The following is a 15912-nucleotide window of genomic DNA, read 5'->3' as shown; positions in this document are numbered from 1 at the left end:
CTTTCCCATGGTGGTGGCTTGGAGCAGTGTGTAGGTCAGCTTCATTGCCGTCTTCTTCTTCCTGAGTGGCTGCTCCTCTCCTCAGGATCTTCTTTGCTTTATGTCATGGGGTCACATGTCAGCTTCTGAGCCAAAACGTTCCCTGGGGTGCCAGGAGAGAGGTGCTGAGCAGGAAGGACACTGCCTGGGGGGTTGGTGTCATGCCTGTCCCCTCAGGTCTTAGAGGGACGCAAGATGACCACACGTGGCATGAGCTGTCATGAAGCCATGGTGAGAACGTGTCCATATTAACTTAGGCCACCAATTTGACCAAATCAGATTATTCTTTTCAGAAGATAACCACTAAAGACCGAATTTATCTTCAAGGCTCAGGGTCTGCACACTCCCCTTCATCCGCCGCAGCTCTTGATCTTCCCAGAGGCTCCTTGCTGACCCACTGCCCTGCCGAGGTCCTGTCAGGTGGGACAGCATCTCCCACCTTTCTGCACCCACTCAGCGGCCGCTGTCCCCTTCAGCGAGCACCTCGCTGCAGCGTGCAGAACATCCTTTTTAACTTAGAGTAAATGTAGTTTCCATGTCGAGGTGCTCCCTGATGCTGCAGCAAAGGCAGTGTTAGTGGGCAGTGGTTCTTTCCTCCTTTCCGTGGGAGGGGTCACCTGGTATTGCCTGGGGAGGGCCCAAAGGTTCGGTTTGTGCCAGCTGCCAAAAGAGTTGCCAGGGTTTGAGGGTGGAGGCTCAGGTTCCTTTCCAGGATGAAGCCAGTATGCCATCCAGGTGGGCTGAAGCAGTGGGTGCACTGTGTCTGTGGATCTTTTCTGGTACCCCTCATCCTGCTACCACTGCTCAGTCCTCTCGGAACAGCCGTCACTCAGCCGGCAGGACCGTGGGATGATGCTGCTCAGGAGGCAGAGGACTGCCATTTACAAGCAGTTCTGCTGGCAGCTGCCCAGGCCGAGAAGAAAAACAGCACAGAAAAAGGATTTAAGGATGTTTGGAAGGAAAGTTCCCTCCTTGGTGAGTCTCCTTCAGGAGATCAGTGGCTGCCACGCAGCTGGAGGAGAGCAAGTAGCCCAGCCTTGGGCACCCTGGCTGCAGGAGCTGTAGGAGGCTGGAAATGCCTGTGGAAGCCCAAGGCAGCCCCATGCCAGCAGCTGAGGATGGAGCAGGAGACAATGTGGAGAAGAGGGCTCTCCTCTCCCACTTAGGATGGTGATGACTGCAGAGAGGCTCCCATTTGCCACTTCCCAGTCCTGTTGGTGGCAAGCCTCAGTCCTCCATGGGTGCTGCTGCTTTGTGGGGCTCCTCCTGGTTTGGGGCATGATCCTCAGCACGGATGGAGGTGCTGGGAAATGCCAGAGCCTGGCACTCACTTCCCACTGATACAAGCCAGACAGGGAAATGGAGCTGAGATCCACTGGTGGAAGAGCCTGCCCAGAGTTTGCTGATGTATTGTAATTAACAATGTGCATCTGTGATGTCATAATTAACTATGTGGATCTCTGATGTCATAATTATCAATGATTAATGTTTAACAGGAGGGGGTTTTCTCCTGGCTGGTTGCTCTGGCAACAGCACCGGACTGCTGGTCTCAATCTGACACGTTCCTCTCCTTGTCGACTCCTTAATTGTTTTGTCGATCAAGCTAATGAGGCACGGATCTGGGGAGGGGGAGGTGGGCCAAGGGGTCCACCTGGGCAGGCAGGGGCAGCCCCTGGGGGCCTGGTCATGAGATGGGATGTGGCTGGCAGCCAGGTCATGTGGAGAAGCACAGAGTGAGCTGGGAAGGCTCCCCCTATCCTCTGGAGGCAGTGAGAGCAGACTGTCAAGTGCTGAAGGCACCAGGATGCCCTGGCATGAGGCAGGATGTACATACCTTCTTCTGACAGCAGAACATCTGAGGATTTGCACTTGTGCCATCATCCCCTTGAGTGCTTAAACAATGCTTGCAGCTCCACATCACCCTCGCAGCACAGTGTCCTTCCTGCTCTTTGTCTCATTCCTGCTGCCATGCCAGAGACAGGCATGCATTCTCTCTAAGGAAGGGCTTGGCAGGTCCTTGGTGTGTGCATGAGAAGCAGCTCTGGGCCAGGGTGTGGCCAGGAGGTCAGAGTATGGCTGGAAGCTGATGGGTGGTTGTGCTGACTTGGGGGTTCCTGATTTCATGGAGCAGATTGAGCTCAGCCCATTCTTGTCCTGGTCACACCTCAAAGGCATAGAAGGTGACAAGAGGTAGGGGCTGGTCTCCACTGTGGCCGGATATCTCAGAGGCTTCTGGTGGCTTCGAAGGCTGTGGCACCCTATCCCCACTGCCTCCTTCCCACAGCCTTCACTCTTTCCCATTCTCTCTTCATCCCAGGGGTCGACACCATGAGTGAGACGAGCTCCATCAGCATGGAGGCCACAACTGACAGCAGAGACACCTCGGTGGCCACCTCCATCCTGCTGCCCTTCCCCACCAGCCGTGGCCGGGAGGAGGCAGACAACCGCAGCGAGCACAGCTACAGCGAGTCAGGAGCCAGCGGCTCCTCTTTCGAGGAGCTGGACCTGGAGGTTGCCGGGGACGGGGAGGGAGCCCCGGGCCTGCTGCCTGAGGCAGCCTACACGGGCAGCCAGGAGGGCACAGACAAGTGGACCAAGGAGCCCATCGCTGCTGAGAGAGGAGAGGAGTAAAGGAGACCTGACTGCCTCACCTCCCACTGGGGTCTGAGTTACTGGGAACCAGTTGCCTTTCCCACCTCCTTCCTCTCCAGCCAAGAGATTTTGGTCGCTGATTCCCCCCAGGACCTGCTCTCCCTCTTTGCAGAAAGGGTGTTTGACCGTTTTTGGGGGTGCTGGGAGGGGATTTCTGTGGTGCTTGGTGGCACAGGATTAGATGCAGGCTGGGGGGACAGCGAAATGCTTTTGCCATTTGTGTGTGTCCAGGCACGCTGCAGATTCCTTGTAGGTGTCTGGGGGATGGTGGTGGGTGTCAGAGATGTCCCCCCTCATCTCTGCTGGTGCCCCTCTCACCCACAGCTTCTCTCTGCCGCACCACCATGTTTTCTAGCACCAAAGAGTCGTGAGTTGGGTCAGTTGGGTTTGTTCCCCTCTTCTCTTCCCCTTGCTGAACAATGGAAACATACTGTGTAAATGTGGTCCTCCTGGCACTGCCACGGGCGCTTTGGGGTCTGTAATAAAGTGGATGCTTTTCCTCACTGGTGGCTGGTGCGTTGCTGACTTGTCCTTTGGCCAATTGTGCCATCCTGCCCCAGGGTGGTGAGTGGGCTGTGGATGGGAGCTGCCCCCAAGGGCCTCGACTGAGCCAAAGAGCTGCCCAGGGGCTTTGCATCCCTGCTGCTCAGACTTTCTCCCTGCCTGGGCAACCCAGCAGGGCTCGGGGTCTGTCCCCAGCTTGTGCAACCTGCAGGGGAAGTGGGGAAGGAAGGATCCCAGCTGAGCTGGGCCAAGCTGGAGGGAGGTGGCATTCCCACTCCTCCTGGAAACCTGTGAAGTAAGACTAGTATAAAGCCAGGTATAAAGCTGCTGCCGGGCCTTCTCCTGTGACAGGGGACACAAGACTGCCTGCACTGTGCCTTCCTGACATCCCGTCTGTCTGTCTGGCTGCTGTGGAATGCTGGCAGGGAGGGCTGCCTATGCTGGTCCCAGTTCCCTGTCTTTCAGCTTGGGACAAGGGAGCAGCCTGGACATGATGGTCATGGTGCCATGGGGCAATGCCAGGTGCCAGAGCTGCTGCTGAGTGCTCTTGGTGCCTCCAGCAGCCCAGGGATTGTTTCCTGGTGGTCGAACATGCCAGCCCAAAATTGGCACATGGGGTGGGGGTGCCAGGGGCAGAGGAGGTCTGAGTGTCTCTCCATGGTAGGAATGTGTCCTCTCTGGCTTGGAAAGGTCATGATTAGTCCTCAGCCAGTGATTGACATGAGATTGTTCATAAATATTTTGTGCTCTGAGTGATAAAATATTAAACTCCTCCAGCCCACATGGAAAAATATTGCTCTTCCCGGTGTTTATCTTTGTTGCTGGTTATTACAAAACTGCCAAGCCCCCTGAAATATGTATGCTTGGCTGAGGTTCCCAGGGGGTTGGAGCCAGGCAGTGGATACTAATGGTGTTTGTGCCCAAACCCCACTGAAGTTGGGTGCCGGGGGGCTTTGCCATCAACAGCACTGGAGTCGCAGCCGGGACGATGCAGCCAGTGCTGAGGTGTGGGTGAGGCTGCAGCCAGGACCCCTCTGCTGGGGGGAAGCAGGACCATGGCAATGCCAGCATCCCTTGGCACAGCTCATCTCCAGTCCTCCTCAGCTCTGTCCATCCCGGCCCGCAGTGGCGAGGTCCCCCAGCCCAGGCACCCTCCTCTCCCCAGTGTCCCACTGTCTGTGCCAACAGTCTTGAAAGGAGAGGGGCCAGTGGGGTCTTGGGTCCTGCTACTGTGGGACTCCAGGGGGGACCCTGCCATGGGCATTCTGAGTTATCCCTCCCCAAACCAGGATTGTGGGGGGAAGGGAGTCCAGCAGAGTGCGTCTGAATCACTGCAGTGCCCTTAACCTGCAGCCTGCAAGTGCAGCAGCTGGCAGGGAGGAAACTGAGTCACACGGTGGTGAGGTGGTTACTCGGGACAGTGCCCCAGAAATGCCCTTGTCCCCTGTGTCATTCCCTGTCCCATTCTTGTCTCTGAATGATGGAGCAGGGTCGCCACAGGTTCCTGGGCAGCTGAATGGCTCTAAGAAGAGTTTGGGCAATTGGTGGAGATCTGGAACACAACCCTGCCGGTGCCTCCATTTTTGTATGGTCCAAAGCCTTCCCCAGCTTGGTGCTTGGGCTGTGGGGAGTGCTGGGGCTGCATGCAATGCAGGTGAGCAGTGGGGTAATGCTGGCTGCCTGAACTCCCAAGGACTTGGGGGAGTGGGAGGCAGGCTAGGCAAGGGGGGAACAAACCCTGGGGCACCAGTTTGTGGCTGTGGATCTTGATCTGGGGCTGGGACCCCTCTCACTGGGCTGGGAATGGGCTGGGGGCTCTGGGGCTAGGGGAACAGGTGCTGAGCTGTGCCCTGCCAGGTCTGCCAGGGTGCAGAGCATGTCCTGCCTACTCTGGCTGTGTCTTGCCTCTGCCCAACCTGCATCTGACCATTCCTTGCTTGCATCTAGCCATGTCTTCCCCATGCTCTGCCTGGATCTGGATGTGTCCTGCCGTCTCTGGCCATGTCCGGCTTGCATCCTGCCAGTGCTCTGGCTCAGTCTGGCCATCCCTTGCCTGGACTTGGCTGTGTCTTGTCTGTGTCCTACCTTCTCTGTCCATGTCCTGCCCGTTCCTGCCTTCCCTGCCCGTGTCCTGCCTGGACCTGGCCATCTGCTCCCGGCTGTACCCCAGCCCCTGGCTCAGCCGATGCCGGACCGAATTGGGGGCAGTCGGGGCGGCCCCGAGGGTGCTGCTGCTCACCGGGCCGGGCCGGACCGGGGCCGGACCGGGGCGGAGGCCGGGGCCGGGCCGGGCCGGGCGGGGGGCGGAGCGGCTCCGCTCTGCTGGGGCTGGCGGAGTGTCAGAGGCGGCGGCGGGAGGCGGTGGCAGCCGCAGCTCCGAGAGAGCCGCGGCACCGGCACCGGCACCGGCTCCCGGCACAGTCCGCCGGGCCCAGGTAAGGGCTGCGGTCCCACCCCGGCGCTCCCATCGCCGTGACCTCGGTTCGCGCCGTGCCCCGGCGGCGCGCCGCCGTCTCCAGAGCCCCGGTGCCGGCGCTGGAGCGGCACGGAGACCGGCGATCCCCCGCAGCCGTCGGGGCTGCACCACGACGGGGCTGGGAGACCCGTGCCCGCTGCCGGGGCTCCCGGAGCTGCGGGACGAGAGCAGAATATGGGCACGGGCACCGGCACAGGAGGGGCCGGGGATGCGCGCCGTCAGGGTGGCACCGGGGCTGCTCCCGCCGCTCCCACTTTCCCGGCGCAAGACGCGGGGCACCGGGAGAACGGCCTGGGGGGTTCTCGTCCCCCCGGTGATCTGGCAGCCCCGAGCCCCGCAGTGGGCACTCAGCGGGACCCGCCGCCGCAGTCCCCGGCCGGGGCTGCTCGCCGTCACCGGGGCAGAGAAGCGGGGTCACCGCCCGGCCCGGCGGGGACAGGTCCCCGCCCCTGCTGTTCCCCCGGGTCTCCCGTCCGTCTGTCTGGGCCGGGGAGAGCCGGGGCTTGAGGGGGCTGTGAGTGTGGCGGGGCAGCGGGATCCCGGAGCGCGTTCGGGACGGGATATGGGGTGGCCGCGGGGGCGCCGGGGGAGCGCCCCGGGGAGTCGCCTCGGCCCCGCGCGGCACCGGGGCTGGCAGCCCGTGTGCAGGGGAGAGCTGGGGGCTCCTGACAGAGCTAGGTGGCCGTGGGACCTCTGGGACCTCCGCCGGAGGTGGCACTGTCCCTGCGCCCCCACAGCACTGCCTCTCTCGCACACGCCCCAGGTGTCACACACCCCAGGGATGATGGTGCCGGAGGGATCAGGGCTTCTGGCAGGGGGTGGGAAGCGCTCCGGGCACTGAGGACTCACGGCTCCTTCTCACCCACCCCACTCGCGATGCGTCCGGGAGGAAAGGCTGCCCGCAGCTGGCAGGAGCTTCCCGCCGTACCGTGGCCATCGGCTTGGACTTGGCTCTGCCCTACCCGCTGCTTCATTTCCCCACATGTTCTTCAGAGGTTCCCCGCGGGCTGTCATCCCCCCGACACTAAACCAGTCGGGCAGAGCAGCTGCAGGAATGGCAGCAACCCTGCTCACTGTCCGTCTTCGCTCACTGCTGGGTGGGTGATGGTTTGCCCTTCAGAGGAGCATGGCCTGAAGGTGCCTTTCATCTGGTGGGTCCTGTCAGCTGCCCCAAAAGACCTGGACCACAGGGACCCGGGTTCCCAGTGCCCCCGGACCCCTGTGCCAGGCTCAGCCTGCTGCTGATGGGCTCCATCAATAATCCATGTGCCTGTGGCCTCTTTCCTGCTTGAGGAAACCCCGGGTCCCTTAGAAGCATTTATTCCTGAAATAAGGCAGGGACCCTTCCTTCTCTCATCTCTGATGTCCTTCACATTGGGGGGTCAGGTAGGAGATGTCCTGAGACAGATGGGGACTCAGCAGCAGCAGGCAGCACCTGAGAACAGGCACTTAGGGGCATGGAGGAAGAGGAGGAGGTCTGCATGTGTCACCCAACCCCACGCCATTACACTCTGTGGCACACTGCTGCCTGCATCCCCCTGGTCATCCCCCTGGACTTGCAGCTCTGGCTGCTTGCTGGAGGGCTCCTCCAGCACAGTCATCACCTGTCTGGGAGCAGCATGGGGGCATCAAGGGGTCCCCTCCTCCTGCTCGGGGAGAGTAGCCTCAGTACAGGCTGCAGGGAACTGCAGAGGGGGCAGCACTCTCTGGCATCCCCCTCCCACCCTCTGTGCCCCCACAAGCACTGTGGGACTGTGGAAGAGGCTGTGGTCCTGCCACAGCATCAGCAGCTTCCCGTTCCTAAGCAGCCTGAAGCTTCTGGACTGCCAAGGGGTCTCCTTCTCCTGTGGCCCCTGAAATGCCAGCCCCATGGGATTTCAGCAGTCAGCTTCAAATGGGAAACAAATCTCTCCCGTGATTTGGGAAAAGACAACCAATCTCGGAGGGGACTGCATCTTCTGCCAAAACAAGGCCTGCCTGCTGCAAAAGCCTTTGATTCCCCCGCGCCTCCGTGCTTTCTGCAGAGGGAGTCAGCAAACCTGGCTCTTACTTTTACTGAAATCTCTGAATTTAGTATACAGGGAAGGAAGGGGCGGTGGTGAGAGAACAGACTCTGAAGCACCGCGACTGCCAGAACCCTGCGCATTTGCTGCGTGAGGGTGAAGCCAGTGGCGAGTCCCTGCTCCAGCTCCGATGCCACGGACAGCCCTGGGGGCAGCAGCAGGGTGGGTGGGCTCCATGGCTATGGGATGGAGATTAAAATACTGTGGGCACTGGGTGCTGTGGGCATGGTGGGCTCATGGCTGGCTGTTTTTGGCAGTGCTCTCAGCTGGAGGCTGGGATCTGTCAGCACCCCTGATGCTGCTGCCTGGGTTGGGGGCTCTGCTTGGAGCCGGCCTTGGCTCTATCTGCCCAGCCCAGCCGCCCTATGCCAGGTGACATCCCTGGCTCTTTCCTCCTCCATGATATTTTAGGGCTGTCAAGCTGTACCCATGCAGGCCGTTCTGCCCGATGCTGCCAGAGGGGCCAGCCCAGCTCTGTGCCCACCCCTATGCCAGTGTGTCCCTGGGAGTGCTGTGGGGAGACTGGTTCTTGTGCCTCTCCTTGTTCCCAGGGATCTGTGTCACTTGTGCGTGTCCTAGGAGTTCTGGGTCACTGTGGGAGATATTGCACCTGCCCACCTTGCTTTTCTGCAGGGGACTTCTTCCTAAGGGCACCCCGTGTGGGGAGCACAGGCAAGCTCATTCCCCTGCTTTCCTGTGCAGCACTGACTGCCCCTGTCCCTGGTGTGCCTTGCATCCCGCAGATCCAGCGGCTTTTCCCTTTGCTTTTCCAGGTGCCGAGGGCTCTGCCGGGGTGGCACAACCTCTCTCCCACCGACACCACGCCGTGCCACCCCCCACCACCCAATGCCTGGGGACTGCCTGTCCTCGCCTTGACAGGTGGCAGCGGGTGACACGGGGTGGTGTGGGTCCCCTGGCCAGCACCAGCACACCCCATGGCGGTCCCCTTGGCCACCTGGCTGGGGCTGATGCACCTGGCCACCTGTCTGGCTGCTGGGCACGGCATGGCTGGCAAGAAGGAGATCAGCATGGATGGGGACCTGGTGATTGGGGGCCTCTTCCCCGTCCATGAGAAAGGAGTGGGGAGTGAAGACTGCGGCAAGATCAACGAGCACCGGGGCATCCAGCGCCTGGAGGCCATGCTCTTCGCCCTGGACGAGATCAACAAGGACGGGAGCATCCTGCCAGGGGTGAAGCTGGGTGCTCACATCCTCGACACCTGTTCCAAGGACACCTATGCCCTAGAGCAGTCCCTTGACTTCGTCCGTGCCTCCCTTACCAGGGTGGACGGTTCCGAGCACATTTGCCCTGATGGCTCCTACGCCGTCCATGATGATGTTCCCACTGCCATCACCGGCGTCATCGGGGGCTCCTACAGTGATGTTTCCATCCAGGTACCTCCCAGGCAAGAAGGGCTTGGATGGGGCCAGGGATTTGGCTGAAGTGGGGGAGGGGGATAAAACTTTGGCAGCAGTGCAGTGATGCCACTGCCAATGTGGCACAGGGAAGTTCACTCATCCCTCATGGTGATGCTCTGCCCCTTTCTCCAGTGGGGAGGGAATGCCAGGCAGGCACCTGAGCGAGCCATCTCTCTGTGATTGTGGGTGATGTACCCAGGATTCCCTTGGGGGCTGCAAGGATCCCTCAACACTCCATAAGCTGTAGGAGCCAAGCCTCTCCTGGGGTCAAGGTGGCAAGGGCAGCTCCCTCAGCCCAGCTCATGTCTGGACTGTGCCAGGCAGAGCAGACCAGTGTGAGGGGACAGTGTCCCCTTTGTCCCCCCAAACCACAGCCTGTGAGGTGCTGCAAGGGACATGCACCTCTGAGGGGCTCAGCCATGGGGCTCAGCCATAAGGCTGCCTGGCTAAGGCAGGGTGAGCTCAGAGGACAAGTGCCCCCATGTCCCCAGTGATCCCACAGGAGCAGGCACCTCAAATTTCAGACTTGGCTGTGACCCTGGGTGGGGTGCATCTCAGTCCCCAAACCACAGCTCTGTGGACCCAGAGTCTGGTTTCAGCAGGGAGAAGAGCATCCTCTGAGGATGTAGACAGTCAGCAGGACCAACGGAGTCACAGGGGTGGCCGGTGGGCTACATGCTTGCTGAGATTTAGTGAGTCCCCAGCCTGTGTCAGACCATGTGTCCTGGTCCCTGGGGTCCCTGCATCCCCTGGCTACGGGGTAGAAGGAGCTGGGACTGCATGATGGAGGCAGCATCCCAGCCCACCTGGGCACTTGTCCCTTCCCTTGCTGAGAATGCAGAATGTCCCCGTGCCCCAACCCCGGGCAGGTGTCTGCAGGGGCAGAATATGGGCCAGCTGGGGAGCTCAGGGGGCACTGAGGGGACACGGCAGACTGGCAGCTCCATGGTGAGGACAGGCAGCGACATCCAGTGATGCTTGGGGACATTCTTGCCATTAGGGGAATTTGTAGTCAAGATCGTTTGTCCACGCTAATTAAGCCATGTCTCCTGCCTGGGGAGCAGTGAGATGTGGGCAGGCTTGGCAGCCCTGCCAGCCCACCTGAGGCCCCCTTGCTGTCCCCAGAGCCTGGGTTTTAACAGCCTCATTAGTGGGGCTTTTTTCCCCTTTGAAGCTAACAAGGGATTCTGCTGAATGGCTGGAAGGTGCCCATCCAGCTGAGCTCCCAATGCTGGATGTGCAGGCGTTGGTCCCCTGACCCAGCTCTGCAGCATCCCCCAGCTTGGTGGGGGGACTCTGCCCCTGCTCCCAGCCCCTAGAATCCTTTCCCCTGTGCTGTAGGGCTGCCAGGCATCCTGGCTTTCTCCTTGCTGTCAAGCATCTCCCACAGGTCATCTCTGGCAGACTTTCTGCTTTTGTCCCCTCCCCAGCCCCAAATTTCAGGGGGCAGTGCTTGAAATACTGAAAAAAAAGAAAAAAAATAAAAGAAGGAAAAAAGAAATTAGCATGTCTTATGGTTCAGGCACTCTGTGAATGTGCCATCCATTCCTCTCCCATCCCTCCACTGATCAGGATGCTCTGGGTTGGGATGGGTTGCTCATCAGCCTAATGGTTCTGCTTGGGAGCATTGTGCAACACTGGGTGTTGGGCAGGGGTTTCCCCATAGGAATGTTCCTTGCTGACCACCTCTTCAGGCACTCACCTCTCCTCCTCCATGCAGGTGGCCAACCTGCTGCGGCTCTTCCAGATCCCACAGATCAGTTATGCCTCCACCAGTGCCAAGCTCAGTGACAAGTCCCGCTATGACTACTTTGCCCGCACTGTCCCGCCAGACTTCTACCAAGCCAAAGCCATGGCAGAGATCCTCCGCTTCTTCAACTGGACCTACGTCTCCACTGTGGCCTCGGAGGGCGACTACGGGGAGACGGGGATCGAGGCCTTTGAGCAAGAGGCCCGCATGCGCAACATCTGCATCGCCACCTCGGAGAAGGTGGGGCGCTCCATGAACAAGAAGACTTACGATGGAGTGGTCCGGGCTCTGCTGCAGAAACCCAATGCCAGAGTGGTCATACTGTTCACCCGAAGTGAAGATGCCCGTGAGCTGCTGGCAGCTGCCCAGAGAGCCAATGTGTCCTTCATGTGGGTAGCCAGTGACGGGTGGGGAGCCCTGGAGAGCGTGGTGGCCGGGAGCGAAGCAGTGGCGGAGGGAGCCATCACCATCGAACTGGCAGCCTACCCCATTAAGGAGTTTGCTTCCTACTTCCGTAACCTCCACCCCTACAATAACAGCCGAAATCCCTGGTTTCGGGAGTTTTGGGAGCAGAAGTTTAGGTGCAGCTTCCACACGCAGGACTGCAGCCGGTACTCCCTCAAGACAGGCAAGTTTGAGCCCGAGTCCAAGATCACGTTCGTGGTCAATGCAGTCTATGCCATGGCTCACTCTCTTCACAACATGCACCGGACATTGTGCCCCAACTCCACCAAGCTTTGTGATGCCATGAAGCCTGTCAATGGCAAGAGGTTTTACAAGGACTTTATACTCAATGTTAACTTTGATGGTGAGTCCAAAAGGGAGATGGGGTTTGGCTGCCAAACTGGAAGGGGATGGGTGGAGGATAGGAAAGAAGGAGGCCCAAATTTGACCCAAAACCCACCAATTCCTCCAACCTGCCCATGCCCAGGCCTGTGGCTGTCCTGAGGTGCCAATAGCCCAGCATCATCCTTGGGAGGCAATCCAGGCCTTCTGTCCTCAGAGGAAACCTGTGTAGAAGCTGGCCACCAACTCCATCCTGCTACAGCTGGGTGGGACCAGCCCCACAAGAACATGGGTCCTTGCAAGCATCATGATTAATTCACATTTCAGGGATTAAACTGGAGGGATATCCTTGATCAGGGACCCATGTTGTTTGGGGTGAATTAGAAGCATATCCTCTGTGACTTGGGCTGAGGGTGTCTTGGCTACCAGGAGTCACTGAGAGCCATGGAGGCTGCACAAACCCCCTCTGGCCCTGCAGAGGTGGCTGGGGCTGACAGGCTCTCTGGCACGTGGGCAAGTAGTTCTCCATGTTTGCTTTTCTGCTCCTAACATGTGCATAGGCAGCAAGGATGGGAGAGAAGGCAGGAAACAGGTTGGTCATTTACCTGTGGCCATGGTGGGATGTGACCCTTTGAATGAGCCCCTTCTCCTTCCTGCAGCTCCTTTCAGGCCAGCGGACACGGAGAGCGTTGTTCGGTTTGACCGCTACGGCGATGGGATCGGGCGCTACAACATCTTCAACTACCACTACGTGGATGGGCGGTACCGGTACCAGAAAGTGGGCTACTGGGCAGAGGGGCTCATCCTCGACACCAGCCTCATCCCCTGGGCTGAGACCTCCATTCCCATGTCCCAGTGCAGCGACCCCTGCAAGAAGAATGAGATCAAGAGCATGCAGCCCGGAGACATTTGCTGCTGGATCTGCATCCCCTGCCAGCCCTACGAGTACCTGCTGGATGAGTTCACCTGCATGGACTGTGGCCTTGGTTACTGGCCCAACGAGACCCTGAATGGCTGCTATGAGCTGCCCCAAGAGTACATCCGCTGGAAAGATGTCTGGGCCATTGGTCCCGTCACTATCTCTTGCCTGGGTTTTCTCTCCACCCTCTTCGTTATCGGAGTCTTCGTGAAGAACAATGACACTCCCATCGTGAAGGCCTCTGGACGAGAGCTGTGCTACATTCTGCTGACTGGGGTCCTCATGTGCTACAGCATGACCTTCATCTTCATTGCAAAGCCCTCCACGGGGGTGTGCACGCTCCGGCGCCTGGGGCTGGGCACGTCCTTCGCCGTCTGCTACTCGGCCCTCTTGACCAAGACGAATCGCATCGCCAGGATCTTCAGTGGGGTGAAGGAGGGGGTCCAGCGCCCCCGCTTCATAAGCCCAACATCACAGGTGGTCATCTGCATGGCCCTCATCTCTTGCCAGCTGATCATCGTCATCATCTGGCTGCTGGTGGAGACCCCTGGCACAGGCAAGGAAACTGAGCCTGACAAGAGGTACATTGTCACCCTCAAGTGCAACAACCGTGACTCCAACATGCTCATTTCGCTCACCTATAATGTCCTCTTGATTGTCCTCTGCACGGTCTACGCCTTCAAGACACGGAAATGCCCCGAAAACTTCAATGAGGCCAAGTTCATTGGGTTCACCATGTACACGACCTGCATCATCTGGCTGGCCTTCCTGCCCATCTTCTACGTGACCTCCAGCGACTACCGTGTAAGAGCCAGAGCTGTGAGGGGGCTCTTCTGAACAGGGCTTGATCTAAGTGGTCCTGGAGATTTGGGCCATGCAGGGTCCATGATTACAAGCTGTGTGAGCCTGGGGAAGGGTCTTCATCCACACACCTGGTGATGGTCACCTCTGCACTGGGTAATTCAGGACCAGGTGAGGGGTCCTGCAGGGCTGTGGCTGATGGGACAATGAGTCCTGGAGAAAGGACTGTCCCCCTCCCTCCTTTGCTATGAGGATGGGAAATGGCCCTGAGACCTCCAGAGATCCCCCATAGTCAGACCATGGAAGAATGATAGTCATCCTTCAGCCTGGTGACACAAAAGCATGAGACAGCTCCTGCCTCATCCAGACACCACACCCCAGGGCATGAATGCCAGCCCCAGGGCCAGCCTGGTCCCTGGACTGCTGAGCAGTGCCAGGAACTGGGTAGCACAGGGTGCATCCTGCAGCACCTCAAGACCCCTGGCACGGACAACCAAGAACATTTTTGATGGGTCTTGAGGAGCTGGTGGGGGCAGCTGCAGTCAGGGACTTCCAGAGAGGACCTGAACGCCCAGAGTGGGTACTGGGGTGGGGGAGTGCAGGCTCTGGCCCCAGGCAGTGCCACAAAGGAGCATGTTGGCAGGGCTGGGGTTGCTGCTCAGGGCGTACCTGCTTTGCAGGGGCAATTTGTCCTCATCAGGGCAGTGCCCATGGGTCTCCTGCAGGACCACCCTGACAGAGGGATGTGGTGTGGGGTGGGATGTCCCTGCAGGGTGCAGCCTGTGCCCAGCAGGGCTGGCCAGTGCCACAATATGGGCTTCATCCTGCCCTGCTTGGGGCAGAGGGCTGACGGGTGGAGCACCTGATGCCCACCCCTGTCTCCAGGTCCAGACCACCACCATGTGCATCTCGGTGAGCCTCAGTGGCACCGTGGTCCTCGGCTGCCTCTTCACCCCCAAGCTCCACATCATCCTCTTCCAGCCGCAGAAGAACGTCGCCAGTCACCGCGTGGGCACCGCTCGGTTCAGCGTGGCAGCAGCCAGCTCCAGCCAGTCCCATGGTGAGCACACTGGGGCTGGGGAAAAGCTGGGGGACAGCACCCCTTTCCTGGTGGGGGGTGTGTGTGTTTCCTGAAGAAAGGTGGGGTGTGAGGTAGGGCAAAGTGGGAAGCAGGGGGGAATGGAGGATGTACTGTCCCCAGTGGCTCTTCCCTGTCCTCTGTCCCAGTTCCTCATCTCCCAGGACAGCACAGCTGCCAGAGGGATACTGCTGTTGGGGGGCTGTCATTGCTCTGAGGGGACAGGGCCACTCTTCACCCCAACACAGGGGATTCAGCTGCCCCCAGGTGCCTGTCACTACCCAAGGCACTCTCCACTTTAGCTAGGGGAATATGACCACCCTGGGCCCCTGGGGGGGACACGGCCATCCTGGGCACCCTCCTCCCCAGCCCCCTGGGTACCACTGCCATGGGATGCTGGGGGGTGCTTCTGCCAGACCCCAACCCAACCCTAACTGCTGCCTTCTTGTCCAGGCTCAGCCTCGCCATACGTACCCACAGTGTGCAATGGCCGTGAGGTGGTGGATTCCACGACGTCATCCTTGTGAAGGATGGGGGCCAGGCTGTGGTGCTGCCACACAGCACCCCCACTGCTTCCCCAGGGAGAGCAGTGCCCGCAGCATGGCCCACTGAGGTGCCAGATGCAGCCGGGAGGCTCAGTCCCTGCCCCAGCACGAGCTACACATCCCACTTGGGTCACGGTACGTGTCACCCTTCCCTTGCACTGAGCCACGTTACATGTACCCTGTCCTCCACATCCTGCACTGAGCCATGGTGAACATCCCCACTCCCTGAGCTGAGCCATGGCGCACATCCCCAGCCCTGCACTGAGCCATGGCACCTGTCCCTCTGTGTCACCTGCACTGAGCCATTGTGCACCAACACCCCCCTGCACTGAGCCATGGTGAATGTACCCCCATCCCTTGCACTGAGCTGTAGTGCACATCACACAGACCTCGCACTGAGCTGTGGCACAAATACCCTCTCCTTACTGCTTGCACTGAGCCCTGGTGCAGACCTACCTGCACTGAGCCCCGGGCCACATCCCCTGCCCCTTGCCCCCAGCCCCAGCGCACAACTCGACTCCCTCTCGCCAAGCCACGTCCCACCTCCTGCTCTTCACCTGCACCAATCCACGCTGCACCTCCCACTCCCTCGCTGTGGTGCCACACACTGCTCTCACACCAGCGCCCATCCCACCTTCCCACCAGGATGCCTCTCCTGTCATCCCGTGCCAAGCCTCGGACCACATCACCCTTTCCCTAGTGCTTTACATTTCCATGTTTTCCTCCTGGCTTTGGCCTCAGGAGAGCCACTGAGCCCAGGCCCCCCCATCGCTTCCCTCACTGTGTGTGGCGCTTCTCATCCCTTGGTGAGAGACAGGGCAGGAGCAGGGGCAGACAAATGCCTGCTGACCACAGCCCCTGCACAGCCCAGAGGGGCTTTG

The 15912-nt window shown here is 59.7% G+C and overlaps 2 protein-coding genes across 3 annotated transcripts in view; both read left to right on the top strand.

Annotated features, from left to right (window-relative positions):
• TEX264 (testis expressed 264, ER-phagy receptor) overlaps positions 1-3194 on the top strand; it is a 39654-nt gene extending 36460 nt beyond the window's left edge. Inside the window, exon 6 of the mRNA XM_066195370.1 lies at positions 2357-3194. Within this exon, the coding sequence (XP_066051467.1) occupies positions 2357-2670 (314 nt within the window). The 3' untranslated portion in view covers positions 2671-3194. The remainder of the gene's footprint in view (positions 1-2356) is intronic.
• Positions 3195-5588: 2394 nt separating this feature from the next.
• GRM2 (glutamate metabotropic receptor 2) lies at positions 5589-15557 on the top strand. 2 transcript variants are annotated; one of them, XM_066195358.1, is made up of 6 exons: positions 5589-5630; positions 8508-9128; positions 10873-11710; positions 12348-13411; positions 14390-14468; positions 14940-15557. In XM_066195358.1, exons 2-6 carry the CDS (start codon positions 8670-8672, stop codon positions 15011-15013), a joined length of 2514 nt encoding a protein of 837 aa, XP_066051455.1. In that variant the 5' UTR covers positions 5589-5630; positions 8508-8669; the 3' UTR covers positions 15014-15557. The 2 variants fall into 2 exon arrangements, with proteins under 2 accessions (XP_066051455.1, XP_066051454.1); XM_066195357.1 differs by having other exon boundaries at positions 14294-14468.
• Positions 15558-15912: the final 355 nt, after the last annotated feature.

This window comes from Chamaea fasciata, unplaced genomic scaffold, assembly GCF_029207755.1.
Source record: "Chamaea fasciata isolate MVZ Bird 193981 ecotype frontalis unplaced genomic scaffold, bChaFas1.0.hap1 SCAF_13, whole genome shotgun sequence".
NCBI classification, from domain to species: domain Eukaryota; kingdom Metazoa; phylum Chordata; class Aves; order Passeriformes; family Sylviidae; genus Chamaea; species Chamaea fasciata.
The sequence above is the reverse complement of the archived record's forward strand: the minus strand, read 5'-3'. Positions and strand labels throughout refer to the sequence as shown.

Bases quoted from the DNA above. Each gene is read 5' to 3' on its own strand.
- GRM2 (XM_066195357.1), top strand. From the start codon at position 8,670: ATGGCGGTCCCCTTGGCCACCTGGCTGGGGCTGATGCACCTGGCCACC. The intron at 11,711-12,347 runs GTGAGTCCAAAA...TCCTTCCTGCAG, and splicing joins ACTCAATGTTAACTTTGATG to CTCCTTTCAGGCCAGCGGAC. The intron at 13,412-14,293 runs GTAAGAGCCAGA...CCCTGTCTCCAG, and splicing joins TGACCTCCAGCGACTACCGT to GTCCAGACCACCACCATGTG.